Source organism: Strongylocentrotus purpuratus, unplaced genomic scaffold, assembly GCF_000002235.5.
Source record: "Strongylocentrotus purpuratus isolate Spur 01 unplaced genomic scaffold, Spur_5.0 spur5_scaffold_3, whole genome shotgun sequence".
NCBI classification, from domain to species: domain Eukaryota; kingdom Metazoa; phylum Echinodermata; class Echinoidea; order Camarodonta; family Strongylocentrotidae; genus Strongylocentrotus; species Strongylocentrotus purpuratus.
The window spans coordinates 38,418,130-38,429,404 of NW_022145609.1; the positions used below are offsets into that span (position 1 = coordinate 38,418,130).

The following is an 11,275-nucleotide window of genomic DNA, read 5'->3' on the forward strand; positions in this document are numbered from 1 at the left end:
TTTCAATTTGCTGCATTTTATTTGTATTATTGTACATTGTGATGATTTTATGATTCAAAATCTAACCTTACCCATCCTGCTACCATTTTGTGTTTTAATCTGAGTCTAATTCCTCCTTTTTTTAACAATTGTGCATGATAGCATTCATATTTTGTATCTAATTTGATAACAATGCATGCATACTGACTTTATGTACCATGCCTTTGAATTGAAAATTAAAAATTTCATTTAGAATATTTAAAACCATTTCATCCTGACACAAATTTGCTTCAGTTAACATATAAGATTCTGATAAAGAGCAAAATGAATTAAGCTTACAACTTCAACATATAGGGATGGGATTAAGTTTTGTTTTGTCAAAAGGTTATCATTTTTATTCTAGTACGGATAGCAAGAAAAGGATTGTTTTGGAAAGGATGGAGAACTTCAAATTCATTTCCATGATAACTTAAATCATAGCGAGTAATAACTTGTTCTGCTTCATATTTTGCACATTTTGCACTTGCATTTGCACTTGCACTTTTTGCATCCCAATTCTTCAGTATTTCTAGACTAGAAATTTGATTGAACCATAAACAAGGATTCATCACAGAAAGTGCTGTGTTAATTCTTGAAAAACCTCATATCGGTCATTTACATTGGTTGACTCACCACCTTTACACACAGCACCCACTACATTCCTTCCCTGAACCAATTATGTCCTTCCGATTATTGGAAACATAATTATTGTTTGTTTATCTGCTGCTTTGCAATTGCATTTGGCATTGTTTATATCCATGTTCATGAATTAATATTTTCCTTGATTTTGTACCTTATTTTGTTGCTTCATGTTCACTGGTTTTGGAGAGTAGTACAATAGAGTACCGAAGCTGTGACGTCATAAAAGTCTATTTTTAGAATTTCTCAATTTTTTCTTCATTTTCCGAAAGAACATCAAAAATAATGTCCAACTGTCGAAAACCAATTGAATATGTTAAATATTGGCTGAGATATGACCATCTGAATAAATATACTCCCCATAGGAACTCAGTGTTATATGCTCTGGCTCCTAATGGTTAGGAGCCAGAGCATATAACACTGAGCTCCCATAGGACATATATTCATTCAGATTGTCATATTTCAGCCAATACTTAACATATTCAATTGGTTTTCGACATTTGGACATTATTTTGGGTGTTCTTTTGGAATATGAAGAAAAAATTGAGAAATTCTAAAAATAGATTTTTGATGACGTCACACTTCTCCACTCTATTGTTCCCTTTTTACAGCATCAATCATTCATTCATTTGTATCCTGGCTCTCCGACAAATACACATCATGTTGATAAAATCAACTCATTTCTTGTAATTTGCACATGTACACAAGATGGCAACAAAATAAACGGACAAAATAAGGACATTCCTAAAAAATAGTGGTACTATTAAGCTGTCTATTCAGAGAAAATTGATTTTACGGCAGACAAGTTGTACAACAGGACAATTTTCTGGTAGAGAGATTAAAGTCTATAGATTTCAAGTTGTTCATTGGTAGTGAATGGCTTTTCAAACTTAGTCAAGCATGTTGGCAATTTTATGTCATTTCAACCCTGTTTTCATATTTTTAGTTTTGCACAATATTTTCAAAGAATTTTTGATTTAAGTGAGATGAGTTTTAATTATGCACAACCTTTTTTTCTGCACCATTTAAATTCCCATGCCTTTCTGTGTTATTTATGGCTCAACTACCACTATGAAAATCCAATGGCATTTTTCAATTGTCCTTTTTTCATTTTTCACCTCAAAAATGATTTATTTGGCTGTTGTACATTTGTACAGAATAATCTCTAGTAAATCGTTATGTCTATGTCAAATATGTTGGTTTTTTGTGGTGAAACTTTGAGTAAGGTTGAAATGTATACCCTAAATTATTCAAAACATCATCTGTGTCATTATATGGTACATTTTAAATCAAAATGAGAAAATAGGCAAAATAAGAAAAAAGTTTTCTTTCCTAGGCATATTGAAGTTGGACGAGCTAATAAACTATTTTTGTTTGATAATTGACATGCATGTATTACTTAGTATTCTAAGTCTATATGATTACTTGACAATTAATTAATGGACAAGCTAGTGCATTTACTGCGTAAATGATCGACTCTTTTCTTTGATAGTTAAAATTCGTATTTTACTTAGTATTCCAAGTTTATATGATTAATTGCTTTTATTAAAGAGACAGTTTGGATTTATTTTACAACCATGTAACTTTTCTCTGTTTCATGTTCGATTGCAGACTGACTGTAATCTGGTTGAGGGGTCATTTGTGCTCATTTTTAGCATGGTTTGCCATTGTATGAGCCTGCCCAGTAGTAGTAGTACGAATTGTTTCTTTAGCTGACTTCATCATTGACGTTGTTTCATTTCAGTGCAAGATGAGATGTAATAGTGTGCATAATGATAGTCAAACCCGCTTTAGTGACCACCTGTCTACAAAGACCACCTGTCTACAAAGGCTACATTTTTAGTTTCCCTTGAAAACGGTTTCTCATTGAATCATATACTAAAGGAACCTGTCTACAAAGACCACCTGTCTACAAAGGCCACTTTTTGTGTTTCCCTTGGGTGGTCACTACAGACAGGTTTGACTGTATCTGTAAAGTGTGCTCCTGTATAAAATGGTGTATACCTTGTTTAGTTCTGCTTTCTTATGTTAAAGGGAGTGTAGCCTGATGGGACTACATGAACGTGTCTTTCCCGTAGCCTGACCCGGGTCAATCGGGTATAAATGACTACAGACAACGCGACCGCAGCAATCACATTCGTGCAACATACATGAAAACAAAGCATGAGGAGAACTTCGGTCTGTTTTGCGATCGCTGACCATGTAGAGATTAAGTCGCTGACTACCGTTAATCAAGTCAATTTGTTTACATGCAGTTGTCCAAAAAAAGACATACAGTAGATGACGTTAACCAGTATTTGTCAAGCTACACTCCCTTTAAGGACCATTCAACATGACATGATTACAAAATTATAGTTAAAACAATTTTGTAATTAAATTTATTTTTTTAAACTGCGATTTCAAGAAATTCTATCTATCAATGCTAGGAAGCATTTTATTTAACAAGTTTTTTCTTCACAGATACTTTCTGAAATGCACCTAATTTGCAGTTCCGAGTAGAAATGAAAGTGTGGTTGAATTATGAGTAAATATATCTGCTTTATAAAAAAAACATATTGTAAGGTGTCAGGCAAGAAAATATTTATAAAATAGAAATTTGCCTCTTTTGAATCTTTTCGTTATTCTTTCCTATTGCATATTTAGTGGACTTTGGATAGAAGTGAAACTTTCCTACGATTTGCATTTTTGAGAGAGATGTTTCACCTGTCTATGTCATTCCTTTTTTTTAAGTTTATGGGTATTGCAATGTATTCTAACAGGTATATATGTCTACATCAGTGCTGACATGTTTGTTTTTAAAATGTAATAATCTTGTTTTATTACTGTTTTGAATAGTTTAAGGTACACAAGTCTTTCAAAAGTTTGTGGGTTGAAATTTGTTCTGATCTCTGCAATTGTACATATCAGTTGACAACAATATACACTGCATGCATTTCAGTATATTGTAAACTGGTACAGAATTCAGAAATTTTAGCATTTTTGAGAAATCTGTTACCAGAATGTTAGAGAATTCTCTTAAACTTGGTACATGTATGTGCAATGTTTTTGTAATATATGTTTTGTTGTTTCTTCTTTTTTTTTTGTCTACAGATGGAGGATGATGTCACAAATGGAGGTAGTGTCATTGCTATGGCAACCGTGGTCCAAGCAGGAGCCGAATCAGATGACAATTTGGTAAGTAACTGATTAGGATGACCTCATTTCAGAAAGGAAACAATTGTTTGTCAATTACCAGGAAAGACAGAAAATGCAATTTTGAATAATTTTTTGTTATTTTACCTTCATTTGGGCTTCATAAATTTTACTGCAACATATAATTACAGTCAAATCTGCTTTAGCGACCACCTGTATCACAAGACCACCTGTCTATAAAGACCATATTTTTGTTCCCCTTGAATATGGTTTCTCATCAAACCTGTACTAAAAGAACCTGTACATAAAGACCACCAGCCTATAAAAAGACCACTTTCCATGTTTCTCTTGAGTGGTCTTTATGTATGGGTTTTAATCGCAGTTCAAAATTATGTTTCATTGCTTTCTCTTTAAATGAAGCCTCACTGTCATACTCAAAGTTCTCCCAACCATTTTTGAATTTTCCCAACTGTTTTTCCATGAAAGTAAGACGTAAAACAGGCTCTTAAAAATCGCTTAACACTTAAATGTCTGCAATGGTATATAGAGCCAATTCATTGCCTTGTGACGTTTTACATGTACCTAAAATGTAATTACATTGTAATAATATAGTTGGGAGAATTAACTAAGCGATCAGATCAGTTTTTCTCAATTTTTATCACTAATAATGGTCTGTTTTCACTCAAACTTTCAGATTTTCTTTAATTGTACATCTAGCATTGAATTCACTACCTTAGCACCATTTTCTCTCATCTGAACAATGTTACTTAGTCCCTTAAATCATGAGATTTTTTCTTTCTTTTAATTCCTGTAGGATGCGACTGAAGAAGGCCGGGAAGTTGACGGAGAAAGCGACAGTGAATCAGAAGATGAGTTTGGATACACTTGGAGTAAGTCTCAATCACTTTTGCTATTTAGTTTACATGATTAACATGTTGACTCTTGAATTCTCTCATTCCCATAGGCATTGTACATGGACCATCCGATTCAAATAGGCAATGGCTTAGTAAACTAAAAATGATATATGAACTGAAGAAACTTCATGCATATTTAGGTTATCAACTCTACTTGGTTATAATGAACATGACGTTTTCAATAAGAACTGAAGAATTGGAGAAACTTCAGGCATAACATTATCAAATGTATTTGGTTATAATGAACATGATTGCTTCATATGCCAATGAGAACCGAAGAAACTTCATGATACTTTTCATTTTAAAAAATTCGCCAGCATTTCAGGTACATTGATTGCATTCTCACAATTTAGGTTGTTCAGTAAGAACTTCAAAATGCTATAATCTGCATCAAAGAAAGTGTATAAAAACCTCATTCAAGTACCAACTTAAGCTACATTTGAGCAAGTCTCAGACCTTTCTCATGCTAGTATAACCTCCAAATGCCATGTCCAAACTGCCTAAAATCGAATGATCAATACATAGTTATATTTTTTATTTTTTTAATTTTTTTCTTCAGAGAAATTGAGTCAGAGATACAGTGACCTAGACGGAGAGTTGCATGCGATTGAGCTGAACAAAGGAGACAGAGGATTGGGCCTTAGGTAAATAATTAATTTCTGGACTGGTATTCTGAAAATAATGTTATCTTTTATGTTTGTAAAATGCTGTTAATCATCGTAACAAAGCAAAATAAGGACAAGTCATTGATTAAGGTCTGCACCAAGCTGGCTGCATTTGCATTGAGAGATATCTGCACAAGCACCTGTTATAAGGGATAGTTCCGTGCAATTTCAGTCTTTTTTTTTGACAATTGGTATCATTTTCCTCCCATAAAAGATGAAATCGTTTTCAGAATATGGCCCCTGGTGGTTTAGGGTGAGTTGGGGTAGATTGCTGTCTTCCATAATTTTGCATTTTGTTGTTATCGTGATAATTGTGAAATTTCTATTTTGCTTCTCACAAAGTATTTGAAAAAAGGCTTTGTATCACACCTGTGTTAGATGAGTGGTCTTTTTGCTGCTTTATTGAAAAACATCTTTAATAAATGTTTGTGCAAAAACAGTAAAGACAAAAAGAGTACCGTAATAGTAATAATGGTATAATGATAGTTGATTCTAGTATAGCACTAATACCCATCTTATATGGTGCTCGAGCATCCAAGGAATGGCCTAGTACTGATGAAAAATAGCATTCAGACAGAGAAGGGACTACTTCTGGATCACTTAAAAGATGCTCATTACAAGTATTCTAAAAACTATTGGCAAAATTAAACATAACAACCTACCTTGAAATAATAAGATATTTCAAAGTCATTACCACGTACCGGTAGATTATTTCATTATAGATATTTTATTATAGATATAATAATTTACTAAATATATCAATTAGTAGGCGGTTTCCCAGTAACATTTGTATCATCACGTAATAGTCAAAACATATTCTTTCACATGATTGGTAATAAGAGCTTCCATTTCATTTTTTGAGAGGGGGGCGTTTCCAAAACTGGTCTTTACCTTTGAAATGATAATCAGTATTGAATTGCTATTCATCTTTTGTCGGGCAGTCTTGCTGGAAACAAGGACAGGAGTAAGACCAGTGTGTTTGTGGTTGGAGTCAACCCTGCAGGAGCGGCCGGTAAAGATGGAAGGATACTCATCGGAGACGAGGTCTTGGAGGTAAGATGATAGAGGTGGCCGGTGGTGGTGGTGGTGATGATGATTATGATGATGATGATGATGATGATGATGTTGATGATGATGATGATGATGATGATGATGATGTTTATGATGATGATGATGATGGTGATGGTGATGATGATGTTTATGATGATGATGTTGATGATGATGATGTTGATGATGATTGTGATGATGATGTTGATGATGATGATGATGTTGATGATGATTGTGATGATGATGATGATGATGATGATGTTGATGATGATGATGATGATGATGGTGATGGTGATGATGATGATGATGTTTATGATGATGATGTTGATGATGATTGTGATGATGATGATGATGATGTTGATGATGATGATGATGATGATGGTGATGGTGATGATGATGATGATGTTTATGATGATGATGTTGATGATGATGATGTTGATGATGATTGTGATGATGATGATGATGATGATGGTGATGATGATGATGATGTTTATGATGATGATGATGATGATGGTGATGGTGATGGTGATGATGATGATGATGGTGATGTTGATGATGATGATGATGATGATGATGATGTTTATGATGATGATGATGATGATGTTGATGATGATGATGGTGATGGTGATGATGGTGATGATGATGATGATGATGTTGAGGAGGGGGAGGAGGGAGGGGGAGGGGGAGGAGGAGGAGGAGGATGTTACCATGGTAATGCTGTTGAATGTTCTGGAACAGTTGTCAATGATTGAAAGATATTTAATGGAGATGAGTAGTGAATGTAAGATGGTAATAGTGGTACAAGGATAGGTCATGATGTGAAAAAGTAGAAGTTGAAGCCACATGCTCCCTTACTGAATATATTCAATCATATTGAGTGAGACAAGATGGCTCAGTGGTCCAACCAACCAACTTTGAATGCTGATCATCTCAATTGTAAATTATTAAAGTGACTGGGTAACATTGCCTCAGATTCTGAAACAAACTCCTGGATTTAGCTCATGCTGCAATCATAATTAGAAACCTGTAGGTCAGTCAGGAATCCCATGACTTTTACAAGCCGATCGCCTGATTGGAAATCGAAATTTCACTTTTTGTTTTCATAATGGTTTTTATAACACTACAGTCTATTGGGGAAAATGAGTATAGCTCAAATTTTTTACTTTTTTGAGGCACTTCATTATCACTTTGGAGTGCAATTTTTTTAGGGCTTTAATATCACAGACACTGATAGCACGTAGAGCCATGGATCTCTAATTTAAAATTGTTAAACGATGCCTTTAAACACCATCCCATCCTTACTCTTTTCACCCCAGATCAATGGAATCAAGGTGTTTGGCCACTCCCATCAGAACGCATCCAGCATCATCGGTGGTCTTGCTCCTGGTCTGGCCAAGGTGGTCATCCTTAGAAACCAGGAGTTCCTGAATCAGCTTGCTGTACCACCAGTCATCTACCCCAATCAGGTAATGTACATAGTAATTGTCCCTCAGATAGGATGTCAAATAAGAGGAACACAGACATAATAATAATATTCCGCTTTTATATAGCGCCTACAATGTCTCTAAGCACTTTACAGATATACTATTACCCCGGTCATTGGATTCAATACTTGCCCGCAAACACACTGTGTGCACAATCTCCACTCCCTGGGGAGCATTCCAGCCAGGTATCCATGTATCATTCATCAGTGTTAGTATGCTTGGAGAGTAAAGAAATGCAGTCAGATGTTATGAAGTTCTTGTACATTCAATATATGTCATACAATTTTTGAAGTCTGCTGCACTTCTTGTAGCTACTTGCGCCCTCTATATAGAAAAAAATGCCTAAGCAGTACCTGTTGGTCCCCCATGGTTCTCCTTTTCTTATGTTAATTGAGAGCTGATTTGATGAGATAACCACCTGTCAGTGACCATGCGGGGAGGTCTAATCTCTCCTGGCCATACTAGTGCAGACAGACATTAAGGAAATTTTGAGTCCCTTTCAACTTGTTTGTCATTTCTACTCGCCACAGAGACACCATTGTGAGAATAACAATAATAATAGTAGAAATATATATTACTGATTGAAGCACAAGCTACGAAAGTTAAATTTGTGAGACTTATGGTCTTAGAGCAAGAGCCCAGCAGAGGCAGGCACTAAGTTATCATCATCACCATACATGTAAAGTTTGCATTTTCAATGTAAGATACTGAACTATTTACTTTATAAAGGTTTCACCTCCAAAAATAAGCTTTACTTTCCTCTGATTTATTAATCATTTATTAACATGTACAATTTTTTTTCTATCACCCCAAAATGCTACAGACATCACTACCAACCATCCTGAAGAAGCAAGAAGCCGTCGATGAGGCTGAGGCTCCCGCCCCTGCTGTTCCAGAACCAGAACCCGAGATGCCCCTCCCAACCCCTGCAGACTACCCCAACACAAAGAACATCACTCTCCAGAAAGGCCCCCGGGGCTGGGCTTCGCCATCTATGAGAATGAGGATGAGAAGGGGTTGTCCGGCATCTTTGTGAAGGATGTAACGATGGGAGGACCAGCTGCGACGGTGAGTGGATGTTGGGGGTTCCATGGGGATGGATGGTTATACTTCTGGTGGAAATGTGTTTTGGCATTGGATACTACAGATTGTGGTATGGGGATAGTGGTTCAATTCATGCTGATGGTAGTGGTGATAGTGGTATTAGTGATGATGATGATGATGACGACAATGATGGTGAGAGAATATTTTCAGAACATCACTTTCTAGAAAGGCCCCCAGGGGGATTGTGCTAAGAATTATGATGAGAAAGAGTTGTTTTGCACCTTTTTGAATGATGTTACAATGCGAGGACCAAGGGTGATGGTGATAATGGTGGTGTTTGCATTGACAGTGGTTCTACAGATTGTAGTATGCTGGGTAGTGGTTTATTTCATGGTGATGGTAATAAATAATGATTGGGATGATGTATGTCCAATCTTATAAAGACTAAAGAAAAGGAAATTTTTAGTAATCCTTCGGTACACAACGAATGGGAGTGGAAAAAAACACACAAGACATAGTATTGGTGATCTTTCTTTTTTTAAATATACAGGTCACTTGTGAGATTGATCTTGCAGATATATCTATCAGATTGGTCAATATCTACAAAATTTGAAAGAAAATTGCCATACGTTGGCAGTTTGATCTCCCCATTGGCATTATGTGTATCGACAGCATATCAGAATCATAACTAATATGACCCTAACTTGACCCCTGAACTATGACCACATTCCATCTCTCACCCCCTACAGGAGGGCAATCTAAAGGTCGGTGACCAGATCCTCGCGGTCAACGACAAATCGGTCATCGGTCTCTCCAAGCTTAGCGCCATCAGCGTCTTAAAGGACACCAAGGGATCTGTCGCTCTCACTGTCGGGGCCGCTAAACCTGTCGCATCGCCAAAACCCCAGCCAAAGAGCCTCTTCCCCACATTGGATGCTGGAGGTGGGTTCGAGGGGGGCGTCTCCATCACAGCGTCAGCCCAGTCTGACGTGTTTGCTGGAGCACCGATCAAAAGTCAAATCGGACACGGCAGTAAGTCAATATACTGATTGCATTTTGTTTTATTTCCCTACACCATGACATAATAAGCGAGTTCGTAATTAGGATTTGCGCATGGGCAGATAAAGGTCATTCGTACCTAAATTGTAAAACCATTGAGATGAATACTCGGATCGTGCTCATGAAAGTTATGTAATCAGTATTCATTTATGCACCAACAGTACATTTATCTGATACACAGGTGGAAATATTCTTCTCAAGAGGCAAACAAAAGGTATTCATGAAGCACCTCCATCACTTTGGCAGTGAATATTCTAAAATGCACAGGTGGGATGTATCCATCGTGTTTAAGATCTGTGGATATTTTGGGGTCATGCGGTGCAGAGCTATTTACGAACTCGCTTATTGCTTGAGGCCATCTAGTTCTGCTAACAATACGTTCAGCCTTGCATTACTCCTAATTTCATCAATTCATCCATCTTTTATTTATTCATCATTGAGGGTCCGTTTGTGAAGGCTACTGGGATTACACTTGTTAACACGACACATACAGATTTTGCATGTACTGTTTTTAGCCTTGTAACACAGATATAAACATATAAGTATTTATTATAGCTCAATTACCATATTTTATATTATACAAATAACCACTCTTTCTAAATATATGCATATATATTTACCTTAAATCTTTTACACTGGGCCTCGTGCTTAGTTGTATAATAGAAAGGTTTTTTTTATTGCTAATCATATCCCATCTTATGAATATTGTTAAAAGTTCATAGGCAAATGTTATCAGCAATATTGTTGGCATGTTAATTAGACCATTTAAATATTTGAGATGGTTTAGTACTAAGTTCAATGTGAAGCTTTTGATTTAAAAATTATTCTCGCCAATTGGTCATGTAGAAGCATCCAACCTGGAATTGGCATAACTTTTTCATTGAGAGTTGCAAATTTCAATGTTTAGTGGTCATTTTTAATGGACTACACAAAATTACCTTGGCAACATAAGTAGGACTTTAAGCGGTTAGTTGCACCCAAGCATGTGCTAATTTCAAGTCCTTATAACTTACCGACAACTTTCTTGGGATGCATCCTCTGGATCTAGCTATGTCATCGTTCATCTTACTCCGATAAGAGTCTAATTCGGTTATTAACCCTCATTGATAATATTGGCATACAAATCTAGGGGGTGTTTCACAAAGATCCTAAGTCGAACTTTAACATTATTGAGAGCCATTTGCAGCCTTAAGATAAAATATATTCAAAAGCAAAAATTCAAGTATTTTAGACTTTACATAATTCCATATCAAGAACATGAAATAATAGATAA

General features: G+C 35.9%; 1 protein-coding gene across 1 annotated transcript in view; it reads left to right on the top strand.

Moving 5' to 3' along the window:
• LOC105437347 (multiple PDZ domain protein-like) overlaps positions 1 to 9,805 on the top strand; it is a 67,598-nt gene extending 57,793 nt beyond the window's left edge. The window contains exons 24-30 of the mRNA XM_030996902.1: positions 3,748 to 3,831; positions 4,604 to 4,679; positions 5,263 to 5,347; positions 6,310 to 6,421; positions 7,732 to 7,881; positions 8,723 to 8,967; positions 9,693 to 9,805. Coding sequence (XP_030852762.1) covers positions 3,748 to 3,831; positions 4,604 to 4,679; positions 5,263 to 5,347; positions 6,310 to 6,421; positions 7,732 to 7,881; positions 8,723 to 8,935 — 720 coding nt within the window. The 3' untranslated portion in view covers positions 8,936 to 8,967; positions 9,693 to 9,805. The remainder of the gene's footprint in view (positions 1 to 3,747; positions 3,832 to 4,603; positions 4,680 to 5,262; positions 5,348 to 6,309; positions 6,422 to 7,731; positions 7,882 to 8,722; positions 8,968 to 9,692) is intronic.
• Positions 9,806 to 11,275: the final 1,470 nt, after the last annotated feature.